The sequence below is a fragment of the Scomber japonicus genome, chromosome 10 (assembly GCF_027409825.1).
Source record: "Scomber japonicus isolate fScoJap1 chromosome 10, fScoJap1.pri, whole genome shotgun sequence".
NCBI lineage: Eukaryota > Metazoa > Chordata > Actinopteri > Scombriformes > Scombridae > Scomber > Scomber japonicus.
This window is the reverse complement of record NC_070587.1, coordinates 9,525,585-9,542,680: the sequence shown is the minus strand read 5'-3', so window position 1 is coordinate 9,542,680 and position 17,096 is coordinate 9,525,585. Positions and strand designations below refer to the sequence as shown.

General features: G+C 41.8%; 2 protein-coding genes across 6 annotated transcripts; one reads left to right on the top strand and one right to left on the bottom strand.

Moving 5' to 3' along the window:
* The first annotated feature begins 138 nt into the window (after window positions 1-138).
* Window positions 139-7,716, top strand: cnot3a (CCR4-NOT transcription complex, subunit 3a). 5 transcript variants are annotated; one of them, XM_053327170.1, is made up of 18 exons: window positions 139-273; window positions 908-978; window positions 1,124-1,191; window positions 1,292-1,366; window positions 1,514-1,603; window positions 1,747-1,875; window positions 2,052-2,147; window positions 2,288-2,507; window positions 2,657-2,790; window positions 2,972-3,028; window positions 3,183-4,113; window positions 4,236-4,341; window positions 4,452-4,593; window positions 5,448-5,547; window positions 5,894-6,089; window positions 6,397-6,529; window positions 6,654-6,779; window positions 6,907-7,716. In XM_053327170.1, the coding sequence occupies exons 2-18, from the start codon at window positions 954-956 to the stop codon at window positions 7,003-7,005; spliced, it is 2,727 nt and encodes a 908-aa protein (XP_053183145.1). In that variant the 5' UTR covers window positions 139-273; window positions 908-953; the 3' UTR covers window positions 7,006-7,716. The 5 variants fall into 5 exon arrangements, with proteins under 5 accessions (XP_053183145.1, XP_053183142.1, XP_053183143.1 ...); XM_053327167.1 differs by having other exon boundaries at window positions 5,448-5,556; XM_053327168.1 differs by having other exon boundaries at window positions 2,285-2,507.
* Window positions 7,717-9,041: 1,325 nt separating this feature from the next.
* Window positions 9,042-14,264, bottom strand: prpf31 (PRP31 pre-mRNA processing factor 31 homolog (yeast)). The gene is made up of 14 exons (XM_053326380.1): window positions 14,127-14,264; window positions 13,205-13,420; window positions 13,053-13,113; window positions 12,872-12,955; window positions 12,690-12,787; window positions 12,041-12,147; window positions 11,711-11,880; window positions 11,451-11,608; window positions 11,263-11,352; window positions 10,638-10,765; window positions 10,277-10,349; window positions 9,478-9,606; window positions 9,292-9,390; window positions 9,042-9,200 (listed from the first exon to the last, which is right to left on the bottom strand). Exons 2-14 carry the CDS (start codon window positions 13,418-13,420, stop codon window positions 9,087-9,089), a joined length of 1,527 nt encoding a protein of 508 aa, XP_053182355.1. The 5' UTR covers window positions 14,127-14,264; the 3' UTR covers window positions 9,042-9,086.
* Window positions 14,265-17,096: the final 2,832 nt, after the last annotated feature.

Sequence of the window (17,096 nt, the reverse complement as noted above, 5' to 3'; positions counted from 1 at the left end):
TCAAAATTCAGCACGCCGCTGAGCCAATGGCTGGCCAGCATTCCAGCGGATGTTTGGCAGTGACGGGCGGGAGGTTTGTCCAATCAGATCCGTGGATTGGGTTTAGGGCGGACTCTGGACACGGAGGTGGGATTTTAGCTACCGTCCATCTTCAGCTACATTACAGTGAACGAGCTTGTCGAAAAGAAAACACAATTTGGGAAGTAAAGAAGACTTTCTGGAATTAGTTTTGGCTGTAATTGAAAAAAAGACAAACGAAAGCCCATATCCTAGGTAAATGTCGTAAACAAGTATGAATCTAGATGCTCGGGTTGACCCAGTTTCCCTTTTTCCTAAATTTGGCTAGCTGGCTAGCTAAAGCTGGCTAGCTAGCATTTTTATGCATTAGCTAGTCAGACAGTTAAGACATTAGCTAGCAGGTTTACGATTTTGAACGGTTTCTGATATGTTGTGCCTTTCACAATGCAAAACCACCATATAAAAGCTATAGTGAGCCCCCCAGAATAACGCTGCATGAATATGAACTCTGCCCACCAACATGCTCCGTGGTGGTTGTTTTGAAACGGGCCAGTTAGTGACCGAGCGAGGTGGACGAGCTAAGCAACTGGCTCCTATTGACGTTAGCTCGGTGGCGTTAGCTGGCTAGGTGGCTAATTTTAGCTGACAAATATGTCAAGATCAGTTACGTCTATAAAGGCGTGAACATAGGCGAACAGGTCGTGCAGTTGTCCCGGTTGAAAGTGTCTGAAATGGTGTGAATACGTTGTTATTTGTGGTGCTAACGTTGAACATGGCAGCTAGCCGGAGTTTACTCAGAGGGAGACGATGCGCTGATGCCTCTGCTGAAGGGGTTTGTGTTGGGTTTCTGAGCTATGTGGCTATAAACGTGTTGTGTTTTCTCACATAGCTAACTTTGTGACAGACGGAATGTGGACATTGTCGTAGTCAGAGCCATGGCTGACAAGAGAAAACTTCAAGGTAAGAGTTTGGTTAAACTGTCGTCAGGGTCCATCATGATGTCCAGCCTGGTATCTTCATCCAGCAGCATGAGTCTGTGGAGATATTTGCTGTTGCATGGATGTATGAGCAGTGATGCTGGAGCTTTTTTCTTTCACCTCCACAGGCGAGATCGACAGATGTTTGAAAAAAGTAGCTGAAGGTGTAGAACAGTTTGAAGATATCTGGCAAAAGGTGAGAGATCCATGTTTCCTTGCGTTTGCTTTTCATGTTTTTCTTTGGCAATCTGAAGTCGGGAAAAACTATTTATGTCATATATTTATCTACATTTTAGCTCCACAATGCAGCCAATGCAAACCAGAAGGAAAAGTATGAGGCTGACCTCAAGAAAGAGATTAAAAAATTACAGGTAAGACAAGTTAACCATAGTCCAAATAGTTACAAGTAGTTAAGAAAGCATACATATATTTTCACATTTTCACTTCATCTGCACATTGACTCATTAAGGAGTATGTCTGCAATATGAAATTGGTTTAACATCTCTTCTATTTTCTAGCGATTGAGAGATCAGATAAAAACATGGGTGGCCTCAAACGAGATCAAAGACAAAAGGCAGCTAGTAGAGAATCGCAAACTTATCGAGACGGTATGGCTCTCCACCATTTTTACTTTTTCTAGGTTCATTTTGTTTCTTTAATATGTAACTAGAGTACATTTTCGCATCAAAACATTCAACTTAATAACAGTGTGTGGTGTGTGTGTGTGTGGTTTTTTTCTTTCTCTCCTTAGCAAATGGAGCGATTCAAAGTTGTGGAGCGTGAAACAAAAACAAAAGCATACTCTAAAGAGGGCTTGGGGCTCGCTCAGAAGGTTGATCCAGCTCAGCGGGAAAAGGAGGAAACGGGACAGTGGCTAACAGTAATACATCCACTAATATATCTACACACATTGTACATTTTTGCTGCCCAGTTTTCTGTTAACAGCCTTTTCCTCGCACCACAGGCAAACAATTAATCACTAAACGTGCTATTTGTGAATATTAATTCGAATTTATGAATTAATGCTCTTTTTTCTGACCTCCTTTTCACCCTCAGAATACGATAGACACTCTAAATATGCAGGTGGATCAATTTGAAAGTGAGGTGGAGTCTCTTTCAGTTCAGACACGAAAGAAGAAGGGTGATAAAGATGTGAGTCCTCTCTTTTTTTCCCCCACACACGTTTAATTTAACATCCTCTGTAGATGTTCTGTAATTCTAGTGTAAATCCAATATAAGGACTTTCACTAAAATGTTTAAGACTGCACTCTTGCCTTCTTTCTGTCAAGCAGAAGCAAGATCGTATCGAGGAGCTCAAGCGGTTGATTGAGAGGCATAGATTCCACATCCGCATGTTGGAAACCATTTTACGAATGCTGGACAATGACTCTGTACCAGTGGATTCAATTCAGAAGATCAAGGATGACGTTGAGTATTACATTGATTCCTCCCAAGACCCTGACTTTGAGGAGAACGAGTTCCTGTATGACGACTTAGACCTGGAAGATATCCGTGAGTAGAACATGAAGTATTGATGGGGTATTAGAGTAAGAATTGTGCTCCAATGTTACAGGAATCTTTTAACATCTGTACGCAGCGTTACGATAAAGATGGCATTATCCGATCTCAACTCTTGTCTCTTTTCTGTCGTTGTCTTGTAGCCGCAGCATTAGTTGCGACGTCTCCGTCAGGTCAGGGCAACGTGGAAGATGAGATGTATCTCCACTCCAGCAGCACTCCCACTTCCACCACCTCTTCTTCACCCATTCCTCCATCCCCGGCCACTTGCACTGCTGTAAGTTATTTTATTTATATCAAAGATGCTGCATACAAAAAATAACATGCAGATTCTTTTTTTTAAAGTTCATATTTAGTTAACTTTTTCTACAAGTTCTATTGTGTTGTAATCCACTGGCTAAAATGCTGAATCAACATTTGAAAAGTGGATTGTCACATTAAAGTATCTCCTCCTATAGGAGAACTCAGAGGACGATAAGAAAAGGGGACGATCGACAGACAGTGAAGTTAGTCAGGTGAGAGGCTCTCATCTGCTCTTTGTCAGTAGGTGAACTCTGTGGGACCCTGGTTGAAGACCTCTGTAGTTCACAGTAAACTTTATTCAACGTTCATTTTGTCTTTGGAAAGTTTAATCTGAAACGCTTCTCTATGGCGCCTTTTCATTTTCAGTCACCTGTGAAGAACGGCACCCCTTCCTTGCTGTCTTCCTTCTCTTCCTCCACAACCTCTGGCTCCTCCTCATCCTCGTCCCTCGTGTCCATGGCGAGTGTGGTAGGGGGCATCCCTGTGGTTCCCCCAAGCAGCAGTCTTATAGGAAGCTTCAGCAGTGCGGTACAGCAACATCAGCATCAACCTGCACAACAGCAGCAACAACCTCAACCACCAAACCAACCGCAGCAGCCACAACAGCAACCACCTCAGACAAAACCCTCTGCCCCCTCAAACAACACCCCCAGCCCGCCCAGCAACCCGCTTCTCCCAGTCTCCACAGCTCCCCCTCTCCCTACGCCCAGCACACCTATTTCATTGGCTCCCAACTCTCAGTCTCAGCCCACATCTGGGCCAACCCCTGCATCCAGTTTGGGACTTGGGTTGGGACTGGGTTTGAGCAAAGTTGGCATGACGGGGACCAGCAGTGCCAACCAAATGTCTGGTTTAGGACTGGGTGGCCACCACTCTCCTCTAAACACAATGGCAGGGCTCATTTCGGGGTCCACACCTGCCCCTTACGCTCAGGCAGCAGCATCAGGAGGCTTGGGTTTGAGCAGCACCACCCAGTCCAGCATTTCAGTGGAGAGCAGCACTTCGATCCCCACCTCTGGCTCCAGTGGAGTCACCACCAATGGGGCAGGGACTGGGCTCGGATTGCTAGGTTCCAGCCCGGCTCACAGTTCTCTGAGCGGGAGCATCATGGGTCTGGTTCCAGGGCAAAATGTTTCCCCTGTCGCCTCTCAGGTGCCTCCTAGTTCTGTCAGCGCTACCCCAGGAGTGATTGGCATGATGGGAGGCAACGGAGGGAACGTCGGAGTAGTTGGAGGAGTAGGGGTGAATGCTGCTCCTGCTAGACCGCCGAGTGGATTGAAGCAAAATGGAAGCACAAGTACGTGAACTTTTTCTTGTCCTTGTGTGACTGTGAACTTTCTCTTTCTCATGTATCTTTCTCTGTAAATTTTCTTCATTAAGAGTTTTTCTACCACCACTTTCTCCCTCACCTGCCCCCAGGTTACAGTGCCGTAGTGGCAGAGAGTTCCACAGAATCAGCTCTAAGCACACCGAGCCAGTCACAAAGCAGCCAACCATCATCTCTCAGTTCTTCAACCAGTCAGCCGTAAGTTTTTAGTTTTTTTTAACTTCACTTCATCCTGACACTTCTTCACATTCCTTGCACAAAAATATTCCTAACTTTATCTCTCTGGTGTTGCCACTTTACTGGTACAGGATGGACAATGGTCCCAGTTTAATCAGCTCCATCACCCTGCCTCCCAGCTCTCCGTCCCCCTCATTCTCAGACAGCACACCCGGAGGAGGGAGTCTACTAAACGGCCCCCACTCCTACACGCAGGCCTCTGAGGGCCTCAAGGTGAGCCGAGCCAAGGTTCAGCACCATGGCAGGGTTAAGAGAGGACAGTCAGAGCCACTTAATGGTCTGATTGAGTAGCCAGAATTTCCTGTGTGAACCAGTTAGATTATAGCCAGCAGGCTGTTAAATTTACACACGGAGAGATTGTCAGACAAGTAGTTGGAAAATGAGAGAAAGATGTGAGACTGCAGAACAAAAAGCTTTGTTTACTGATCAGATCTGCCAGTGATGGAGCAGTATGACTATTAAAGTACGTAGCATCCCATCTGGCCATTTCCTTCATGTAATAATTTCCAGGTTTGCTCAGATAACAGTCCAGTATCAAGAGACTAGAGACCAGTATTTGACGTTTTCAGGTTACCTTTGTTTGGCCCATAACTGCTGATTGTCGATACACTCATCTGAAAATAGAACTATTACAATTTCCCTGGCTGCCCACAAACTTATGTTCTCAGAGGCTAAATTTATTGTAAATAGAGAGAAGCCCACACTTCGCAGCTCGCGAACTTAGTGATGTATATGTTTTTGTTCCCTTTACAAAGAAGAAGAAGAAAGCAGTGTTAGACTACATCTAAGTCTGAGTGTAGGGCAGCCTGCAAGCATAGGATAGCTTTGCCAGAAAACGTCTTGAGTTAGAGGAGCTGAATTGTCTCTCTTTCAAACACATTGCTCGATGTATCCAGTACAGGCCTCGTAGAGCTTAAAACCTCCAGTTGCAATAGTTGGTTTCCATAAATAGTCTTTTAACAGTTAAATGCTCATAACCTTCAAAGGCTCCTCTCTCTCTTTCCAACCTAATTTGACCTCATCAGCCACTCTGTGCTCATGCTGTCTCCATCCTCTTCCCTCCTCAGGCTCCTGAGCCTCTCAGTTCACTGAAGGCGATGGCTGAGAGGGCAGCGCTGGGATCAGGCCTGGACGGAGAGATTCCCAACCTGCACCTAAGAGACAGAGGTCGGAACGGTCAGACACTATTTCTACACTGTAAACCCCCAAAGTCACTGATAATTACTAATTACTGAGAAGGAAGTGTTGTACTATTCTGTACTTTGAAAAATTCGTCAGTAGTAGATGATGCCAATGTGCTCATAGTAGCAGATTATAGTAAGTGAGGTTTAAACACTAATATAATGCTAAAATTATTAATCAGCCAACTGACTTGTAATAATTGGTTTCATGTCATTTATTAAGTAAAAGCTCTTAACATCAGCTGCATGTTTAAGACATCATAATGAAAAGGGGAAGTGTGGTGACATCTTCTTTAATTGACACAATCCTTTACTTTCTCTTCGTCCTGCAGACATCTTCTCCTCATCTGCAGCGCCCGGCACACCCGCCGCCCCTCAGCCGTCCGTGTCGGAAGTCAGCATCCCACCCTCGCTCGGGGTCTGTCCATTGGGCCCAACCCCCCTCCCCAAAGACCAGCTCTACCAGCAGGCCATGCAGGAGTCCGCGTGGACACACATGCCACACCCCTCCGACTCTGAGAGGATCAGGTAAGGGCGCCAGATTGTTCACAAATGATCTTTTATGCCTTTTTTAAAATTGGTTAGAATAGTTTCAGAAAATCACGTTGACATTTTTTATCTTTGTGTATAAACCAGTTTTATATCGTCATGGATCTGGGACATCTAAAAGTGTTGTATGGTCTGCAATTTACAGAAATTCTGCATTTATCTTCATCTTATAATTATGAATGAATTCATAATCAGTGTGAGATTGATGTAAATGTGGATTGCACGAAGACGCCCTGATCAGTTGTTTCTGATGGATTTGTAACTATCTCTGCTCCTTGTCCTAAAGGCAATACCTGATGAGGAATCCGTGTCCCACCTTGCCCTTCCATCATCAGATACCGCCACACCACTCTGACTCCATAGAGTTCTACCAGAGACTGTCTACAGAAACTCTATTTTTCATCTTCTACTACCTGGAGGTAATCATGCGCCCACTCAACTCACCAAATTCACATTTTCACCTTGATGATCCTTTTTTACGCCTCCCAGATGTATCGAAGTCTTTATTCTAAGCTTAATATTTCTTTGACCTTCCTCTCTCAGGGCACCAAGGCTCAGTATCTGTCTGCCAAGGCTCTCAAGAAGCAGTCATGGAGGTTTCACACCAAGTACATGATGTGGTTCCAGAGGCACGAGGAGCCTAAGACTATCACTGACGAGTTTGAACAGGTGCAGCTCCACCGCATTTAATTTCCATTGTTGTCTAAAGTTAGAAACTAAGCAGCTAATATATTATATTGATCTGTTTTCAGTGCACTAATGACTGTTCTCTCTGTCCACTCTGCTGCTCCCACAGGGCACTTACATTTACTTTGACTATGAGAAATGGGGCCAGCGGAAAAAGGAGGGGTTCACCTTCGAGTACAGGTACCTCGAAGACAGAGACCTGCAGTGACGGACAGAGGGCCGCGAAGGGACAGAGAGAGACAAAATGTGCTGCTGTTGACATTCCGAGACTGAACTCCAAACTGTGGATAGAGATTGTGATGTGTAGTAGAGACCCTCTCCGGAAATGGAGGCAGGTGTCTGTATAGGCTGCATCTCATGTGAAGCCCTCGCTGCTTATGTAGCGCCTTGTTTTTGACAAAGAAACGCCCTGTGGGCCCATCAAGCGCAGCGCGCTGCATGAGCTGGGGGGGCTCTCATTAGAGATCTGCGTTTGTGCCTGTCTGTGTGCACACTCAGTATGTGGCATTAGGAAAGCCTACCCCATGCATGTTTCTCATGTTTTGTTTTCTTTTCGCGTTTCAACAAGATTCTCTGTACCACCTACCCAACATGAGCCTGGAAGCCTTTGACTTGACACAAAACAAACCTTGAATTTGATTGTTACGTAAACTGCCCATCTTGTATTTACTGTAATTTGGTGGTTTAGAATGGGGAAGGACAGTGGACATTTAGTCATGGTGTGTAGGACTGGCTTCTTTTAAGACCCTATGATGCCTGTTGAATATGGTCACTATTAGAGATAGTGAGCGGTTATCAATAGTTTTATTGATATTGTCTTGGTCGATTTAAAACGCTGATTGAGAGTGACCACAGGGCCTCTCCCTGTGACAGGGAAAGAGTCCTTATTGGACATGGATTAAATTGCTATGCAATTGAACTGGTCTCTGACTCCCTCTCTTTACCAATAAAATGTTTTTAAGTTAACCTGTCAAAGAAAATGCATTATTATGGCGCATTCATGTTTGTGAGAAATTAATAAACTTGTAAAATAAATCTTAAAAATAGGGTTTGAGAAGTTAATCAATTTGATGTTTTGATTTTCATTGCCGAGGGATTTTCATCGTCCTCATTGCAACAGGCCAAGCTGAGCATAGTGAATGTATCTGTGCCCAAATTCCTTCAACACGAATCACCTTGAATTAAAAAGTCAAAGTACACAGATAGCATTAGGTCTGTTCGAGTCAGCTTCCCACTTTTAGTTAAGGTTTTATTCTCTTGTTTTGATGTCATCCTAAAGTCCACCGTGTTGAATTTACCACCTGATATTTTAAGTGAAAACCCTATACAGTGAATGTGCACTGAAACTGTTTACATGTAGAGTGACAAATACAGAAACCCTAAAATTCTGGTGGTAGATTTGACTCGTGAGTGGAGTAAGAAATGTCTCGTCTGGTGTGGTTGTTCATGTGCTACCTGAAGAACAATAAGATTTACACTGGTGATCTGGTTTTCAATCAGAAGCGGGGACAGATCCCACCTTTTCCTGGCTGTTTGAATGGAGAGTGTTATGTGACCTGAATCAGATTTTTCCATTCAAGCAATCGTGAAGACTTCAGATCTGTTTCTGCAGTTACAATTTCATGTTTTGTGTAAATTCAGCTCTTGATTAGGCTTTCTTTTGGGAGGGAAACAGGGAGGGGGGGGGGGCGGGGGGGATTGAGGATGTGAAAAAGGAAAATACTGCAAAGCTACGAGAGATTTGCCTTTTATAGATTCTATTTTTTGGGGCTTTTAAGGTTTTCTGAAAAGGAAGGTCAGTCAAGAAATTGCTAAAATGTGAATTTCAAGACATATTTACAACTTTTTCTCATCACAGTTCTGCATGGGAGATGTCATAACGGGGTTATAACAGGATTGTAAAATTTCAATAAATACTTTTAAGAAATTACAAGGCAGTGTGTGTTGTAAAGTCCTGTTATTGCTACATGACATGTGGATATACTTGGAAGTGTTAAAGAGGTGCCAACCACAGATAAGGTGGCCAAGAGTTAATAAAGATGTTTAATTGCTAACGTATTACATATCAGCTCAATATTTTCTCTATATAATAAAAACTACAGGATGTTTTGTGAATGGTGTAAATTACATTTTATTAAAATGAAAAAATTCAAAATAAAAAATAAAAAACAGGACAAAGCACATTGTCAGACAAATTTGAAAACATACTATGATGCTGCAGTGTTGAGTGCAACTGACTGTGTGTGTGTGTGTGTGTGTGTGTGTGTGTGTGTGTGTGTGTGTGTGTGTTCACTCCTTGGATTCCTTTTTGACTTTGAGGAACTCCGCCATGTTGGAGAAATATTTCTGGTTGGCTTCAGCCACCTTTTTCTCGGCAGCCTGCGGGTTGACGATCTCCAGCCCCTGCAGATGAGAGCACAGTGTTAGTTACCTAAAATAAACCTGTGCTGTGCACTGCTGCTGTTCTTCAAACAGGTTGTTTACTTATTTTTACCTGTAGAGGAGTAAAGGCGACACTGGAGCTGGTTCCTGAGGAACGATCTCTGACTGTAGATTTTCCTCCATATGTCATGCTCTGCTTCTGCAAAGTCCTCTGTGTTACAAAACAGAAACATGCACAAACATTAGAGACCAAGAGTTAATCATGAGTCACTGCTGATGTGAAAATGACCATATATACCTGGAGGGACTTGGAAATCCTGGCTTTGGTGGCCTCGTTGACCTGAGCCTGCCTGACACGCCCGCTGCCGCTCTTCCCTAGCTGACCCAGACTGAAGCCCAGATCCTCCTGGTATGCATCATCTTCAATCTGCAACAAAAAGTCAGAAATTAGGTCCAAAGTCTTGTTTTGCCAAAATAAAAATGGAAAACAACTTTATCTCAGTAAAACAAACATATTTTTACATTAAGCTTATTTTATTGAGTTGAAAGCCATTAACTCACAGATTCATTTAAATTCTTAAATGCTTATAGTTTTCTGTCCCTTAAAGAGAAGTGAGCAGCTGTTCTGAACCTGCATCTTTGTGCCCGATACTTCTAAAGTTTTTCACAGAGAAAAAAAACCATGCTCAGGAGTAGAGATATAACTTCAGTCTCCTGATAAGATACACAGCTTCTGCAAGAAGAACATTACATTTGCAACACTGTCTTTGCTGAAAACGTTCAGTCTTGAGGTAGAAGCTGTTGTAAATCGGGTGGCTTTTTAGCCATCCAGATGAACTGAGGTGAGCACCAACACTAACCAGGACGACACATTTTTTCCTTCAAAGCTTTTGAATATGTTCATTTATATTTAGCCGCTTTGTTTAGGAGGGTTTTACAAATGATCAGTGTATGTTTATGTGTATTTTTTCCAACTACTTTCTGAACATAATTTTGCCTGAAAAAGACACTCAGTTAAACAGAGTTGAAATTTACAATGAGCTTAGCTAAACACGTGACAAGAGATATTGAGGTCATGACAAAAAATATCTACTGACCTCTGCGAAGGTCATCCTGTTTGCATGTTTCCTGATCTCAGTCAGCCCGAGACGCTCCTTCATCTTTCGATACCTTCAGGAAGAGAGAAGAGAGCAGTGGAGCGGATATATATTTATAGCTGTTGGTGGAGGTAGTCTAGTTATGTAAGACTCTTACTGTTTTCCAGCATGCTGTTCTGTGTTTAGTTATAGCAGAATATTTTACTTTATTGTTTTACTTCTTGTTCTGGGAGTAATCTGAGTAAACTATCATGTCCTTCTGAATAACTTGAAATGAAATGTTAAATAAATATTAAATAATCTGAATGTCAAACATGTCCATATTGCTGTCCACGTTTAGAATTAGTGACAGGTTGTGTACCTCCTTCCTCCTCTCTTCTTCCTCTGTCCGTCCAGTGGGGCTGGCAGCGGTTTGACCTGCTTCACTGGTGGAGGCTCCTGCCATTTATCAAACTTCCTCTCTATTTCTTCTTTTAGATCGTAGCCAACCTGCCCAAATGACAAAAAGATTAATTGTCCAAACAACTCAATATCGCTGCAGGCTAAAATTGTGCTGAAAAAAAAAAAGAAGAATATATTTAAATTGTGATGCATTAATTAGGGGAGACAGGGGACAGTTGCAACACTTTTTACATTACTCTCAGTTACTCAGAGACTATTTGGACTAGGCCCACCAAACCTTTACATATTAAACTTACACATGCCTGCTAATTACCCATACCATTTAAAGATGGTTACATATAACATAACAATCACAATATTGATTTAAATAGAAAAATTCAGATGTTGCAACTGACCCCAAACATGGTGACAGTTGCAACACGGACCAGGGACGGTTGCAACATATTAAAAACACATGTCAATGTGCAGATGTTACTGAAGCTATTAAAACTCAATATTTCAGTGTGAGACAAGAAAAAAAGGTCAAGAAAATACTAGAGAATTTAAGGTGTATTCATCTGCTCATGCTCCTCCTGGATCATCACCTTGCCAACTGAACTCTCGTGGAAACTGTCCACTCGGGCAGCCAGAGTGCACTTTGCAGACACCAGACGAGCTGCTTTCCTCCGGAGGTCCTGAAGATTAAAAAAAAAAAAAAGGCAGACAGCCGTTAAATTTAAAAAATGCAGCAAATTAGGGGGTGGTAGATATTCTTGTGCATATATGTGCTCACAGGTGGTAGTGACTGCACAACATCGCAGTGGTAGATGTAGCCAGTGTGGGGCAGCAGAGAAGTGCTGCTGAAGCCGGACAGGGTTCTCCTCTGAGCTCCGAGCAGCATCAAGTTACAGGCCGGCATCTTGGACAGGTTAGTGAGACCTCCAGCAATGCCTGCAACCAGAGAAACCAGAGAATAAAGAAAAGATGTCATGGAAATAAGAACGAAGGGATGACAAAAACAATTGTGTAAACTCATCTTTTTGCATCTCTCACCCATGATCTTGGCAGCTGTTGACGCTCCGACAATGATGGACAGATTTGGGGCAATGAATGACATTCTGGACTCTACATATTCATATATCCTGTGCTTAGACTGGTTTAGCTCCAGAGCCATGTCACATGCTTCCTCCAGTTGCTTCAGTTCATCCTCATTTAGCTGTGACCTAAAACATTTAAAAAGACAGAACACAGAGTCAGCTTTAACGGTGCAAAAATCAGTTTACAATCAAGAGATCTGAGTGATAATTAGCAGCGAGTAGGTAGACACTAACTGTCACCCCTGGAGGTGAGCGATACATTGTTTAACCGCAGATGTCGACTCACCCCTGTGTGGTCGAGGCCGTGACACTGACGACCATAATAGTGGCATTTGTGAGGATTTGCTGTAAAGTTTCATTGTTCTTGCACTTCTCCAGGTTGTTTCCCAGTTCCTGAGCAGAAAACACGACATGGAGAAAATAATACATTTAACATCTTCAACCTGTTCAACTGGAATTAACAAAAATAACACAGATGAAGCAAATGTGATCATTTATTAAAGTGTAAAGTGTAGCTTATCATTCTTAAAGCAATGGTTCGGCGTAATTTCGACCTAGCGTCATATGCACCATGAGGTCTATCTCAGCCATTTATTTTCATTTGGTTAATTAGATAGACCTCATGGTGCATACGACGCTAGGTCGAAATTACACCGAACCATCGCTTTAAGTTTTGTCTAAATCACACCACTCTCCCCTGATGTAGAGGACTATACTTTATTATCTCAAACTAAGTGACTTATGACTGTAACTGTAAATTCTTAATTATTCATTCTGCCTTCTGCAGATGTGACGCTATAAATTCAGTGACAAAACATTTGTCTTCTGTCCAACCAAGGACACAAACAGTGCTGGAAAAATAGCAGCAGTGGGTTATTCCCATACTGAGCGGGTTTCTAGTTTAGAGGCCTAATAAATACATCACCTCAACTCACCTTGACCGTGCGGATGTAATCTAGAGAATCTGGCACCAGAGACTCGAGCTCTGGGAACCTCTTGGAGTACTTGTCCCGGGTAAACTTGTGAATAATATCTTAAAGAAAAACAGAAGTAAACTCAGGTTGTAAAGAACAGAATAACATTTGATTGTGTTATTAAAAAGGAAGAGTAAACTCACTGAGCTCATTGTCAATCTCTACTGTGAGGTTATTGGCTGCTACAATCAGTCTGTATTCTGGGTCAGCTTCGACAGGGCCAGCGACTGTAAGGAAACAAAAAATACAACAAAATCGCACCCTACTTATGCACTGATGAGTTTTGGCAATATGCGAAAAACATACAGAATGGGTTACACTCACCCTCTGAGTTCTTGCGCTGCTTTCCAATATATACTGAAATTTTGTCCATGATCTCTGAAAACTGTTAACACACAGGAGAGTTATGCAGGAAAGACCAGACATGTTTATGGAAATTGCAACTTTTATTAAAGCTCTCGTATGATAGGACTCACCTGTTTGCTGTTGCGGAGCTTGGCGATGGATGCAACACTCTCAGTTTTACTGTAGTCCACCTCCATCTCCTCTTGGATGTCTTCCAGCACTCCTTCTGTCCTTCCCTGTGACGTCTCTCCATCGCTCTCACCCTCCTCTCCCTCTGGATACAACCCGTCCTCCCCTTCATCTCCGGCCTCCTCCAAATCTGCCAGGAGCTCGTCTGCCAGAGACATCTGCAGTGAAACAATGAAGACTTAAATGTAACTGGTTTGGTCAAATCAAGTTGCACAAATAAGCTCCCAAAATGAGTTCCTGGGGGCACCACGGGTCTGGAGGGTGTTACTGAGGACTTGAGGATAAAAACATCAAATTATGGCCGTGCCCAGTAGTTATTCAGTGTGGGTCTGCAAGGAATGATTACTTTCAATATAAATTAATCTGATTAAAAAATAAGAACATATAAGCACAAACCAGCAAGGATAATTAAAATTCAAAGGTTCTGCTAAAAATAAATGTTTTAATTCCTTTTTAAAACTCTCTGCAGTCTGCGGTGCCCTCAGCTGACCAGGGTCACTGGTTACTCTATAAAACGCCACCAAAATTATTACAACGATTAATCAAAAATCAGTATTATTATCGTATTTGAGTGATTAATCTTTAATTGATTAACATTAACAACCAAATATCAATCATTTATGAGAACAGATAACTTTCAGCCACTCTGACCACTCTCTTTAAAGCTCTTACCAGTACAAATGAAGGTACAGAATAAGACTGAAAGATAACATTTGTCTAAACTAACCAATAAATAACAATAAATCATGTTTTTTAAACTGTAATGTAACATTTGGTTAATGTTAGCTAGCAAACATTAGCAAACGTTGGCTTGACGTAGCCGGTTTACGATACTAAACGTTTTAAAAGAAACATTTAACTCACCTCGAAGGTTAAAACTCCTGTAGACTATCCCCGGAAAAACAAAAATGTAGGTTTTTATGCTCTTCTGTGTAAAACTGAAGACAACTAATCATGCAATGTGGTTGTGTTTTCCTCGTTAGCTTCTGTCCTCTGTGCTCGTCTCAGATTAAATACGTCGCTACGTTCGCACAGCCTTCTGGGTAATGTAGTCATAAATGCTCTGCACAAGATGTACACATTCAGAGAGGTGTTCTCAGTTATTAAATAGAGCACCTTATGAATAGAAAACAATCGATTTATTGTCATGAAACAGTTCAATAAGAGGTTCACATTTTGTAGTTTTTATTTCCCCTTGTTTATACATTATCCCTTGAAAACAATTCTTTAAACAATACAGGTTTTAAACCAACATTTAAACAGACTAAACAAATGGACTAGTTGGACCTCGACTGCATGATGGACTGTTATTAGTAGAAAATGGAATAAATTAACAGATACACAAACAAATGGCGTTATTTACTGATGAAAGGCTTCAATTTTTCATGCTAAGATACATTAACTGTCATTAAACAATGTTGAAAGAATGACAAGACAGCTAAAAATTCATAGACGTTGTAAAATAATGAAACATTACAGGACATAGTTCCATACAGATTGGCATATATTCACAAGTAAAATTATACAAAATATTTGTTTAATTTTTTTAGCAATTAAAACGTTTGGGAAAATATTTTGATTTATTTGTTATGAAGATCTTAGAGAAGGTATAACCTAGATGCATTCTGTCCCAAACAAATTATAGCTAAGTTAATATATGTTAATTGCACCAAAACAAATAAATAAATAAATAAATAATCAAATACATAAAATATTGCATGGAAACTGGCTTTAAATAAATAAATAAAACAATTAATAAATATATAAATCAATAGTAATTAAGAGAAAGATTTTCAGAACTAAAAGTATAAATAAATGTAGCTTGTTTCATTTTTCGTGCAGTCTAAGAATACATCTAAAAGTAAACAGCTCTAAAATGATATTGTATACACTTGTATTATGATATTTGTACAAATGAGTATTCTCAAATACAGGAGTCAAGCAAAGTCTGTTCCAAACTGCTGCCTACAAGAACAACTGACTGACTTCAATGAAAAACTTTTAATAAAGAGAGGACTGGAATCCAAGCGTTTACATAGACAGATGAGTGACTAAAGAAAGTGCATTCCCCGCACACTTGGGGAATAATACATCAGAATGAAGCAGAAAAAGAGAAGGTAAGCTGGTACACAGCAAGACTCCCACTGCATAGCTGTCAAATCTGTTTCAGATTTTACAAAGCTCCAGGCTCCTCTTCTCCTAGCATATGCTGCCTTTTCCAAAGACTTTTGTAGCCAAAGGCTATGAATAAACTCTGTAAACAGTGGCAGGCAGGAGCTCAACAACCCCTGTCATACAAAATCCTGTCGCTGGTAAAACCTGGAATGTGTCCAGCTTTTAGAACGGGAGTCTTATTCTTTCAGTTGCCTATTCAATAAAAAAATAGCCTCTGGGTCAATGGCTGGTTGTTGGGGTTAATTCACTGGCCAGTCTCAGAGGGGTTCAGCTCTAAAGGTTCCCATGATGACTTGTGACATCACACCAAGTGGGGATCGTCGGCAGGGCTGACAGTGAAGCGCGATGATGTCACTGGATTGGCCCCCACAGGCGACCTTGGTTTGATTGATAAGTTATCTTTCCTTTTTGATTCCTTGCTTTTCGGCCCTGATGGAAAGACAAACCAAATCATGTTGCTATAATGAAGGCATCAACACTGGGACACATGTAGCTTCAATACTACTGAGATATAAAGTAAGACGAGTGAAAACCAAATAAAAAACTGAAAATGAACTAATAATATATATCTATTAATATAAGCAAGACGGTTTATTGTTAAAAATAACTGCATTTCAAAGGGAACACAAGGCATTGAAGTTTCAACTCTGAAGGCTACGAAAGATCATGAAAGCATCTAATTTTGGTGTTTCTGTATGTGCGCAGCCCAAAAGGAAATTCTGATCCCAAACTTTCATTATTCTGTGAAATGAGGTGATCAGTGTGTGAGATGGAGAGCGGAAGTCAAGAGAGGAAATGAAAATGAGTTGGGAAACACAGCTTAGGCGTGCATTGTTGAGCGCAGGATTTATGTCCCTGCTCAGTTCCACATGTCTCAGTGTTGAGGGGTATAATTATAGAAGATTAATACCGGCTGCGTGTTTGGAGAGGAGATGGCTGAACTGAGGGTTTTCCATTTCGGTGGGTGGGGATGAGTTAGGAGTTGTCAGATTTTATTACGTCATTCTCCAGCTCAAGGTGGGGACTAACTGATAACACATGTATAATAAGAAATATATTTCTGACTGATGCGCATTATCTCCAGTCTAAAAATGTCACCTCCTCATTCTGTGTCATCATGAATATGATGCTTGCGGACTTACCATGCAAATCCAACTTGGTGCTTTTGACAGACACTGGGGCTGGACCGGTGGGTGCTGAAGAGCTCAACTCATTAGTTGGAGTTTCCTGTTGAAATTAAAGAGAATGTCCGCCTTCATTTTATTAAATCTTACACCATTTATTATAAAAAATCAATGGTGGAATATTGTGAAAATACCTGATCAAAAAGATAAATGGTGACATCATCAAAAAAGGACACATTTCTTCCTCTGTCCTTTTCTCTGTCCGTCGGTTCCTTGGGTGACTTCAGCAGACTCCGCAGGCCGACACGTTTGTCAATGTCCGTTTCTGTGACAACAATCACCCTGCGGGAGCTTTCGTCTTCCTGCTCGTCCTCCTCCTCCTCGTCAGGGTCGCTTCCTGGGGACAGACCTCTCCGCCTCCCGATCCGACTTCCAATCGCCCCGTCCCCAAATCCTCCTTTACCAGTGGGGGTGAGGGGAAGAGTCAGCGCAAGGGGAGGGAGGGCGAGAGACAGACGAGCAAGTTTTGCTGTAA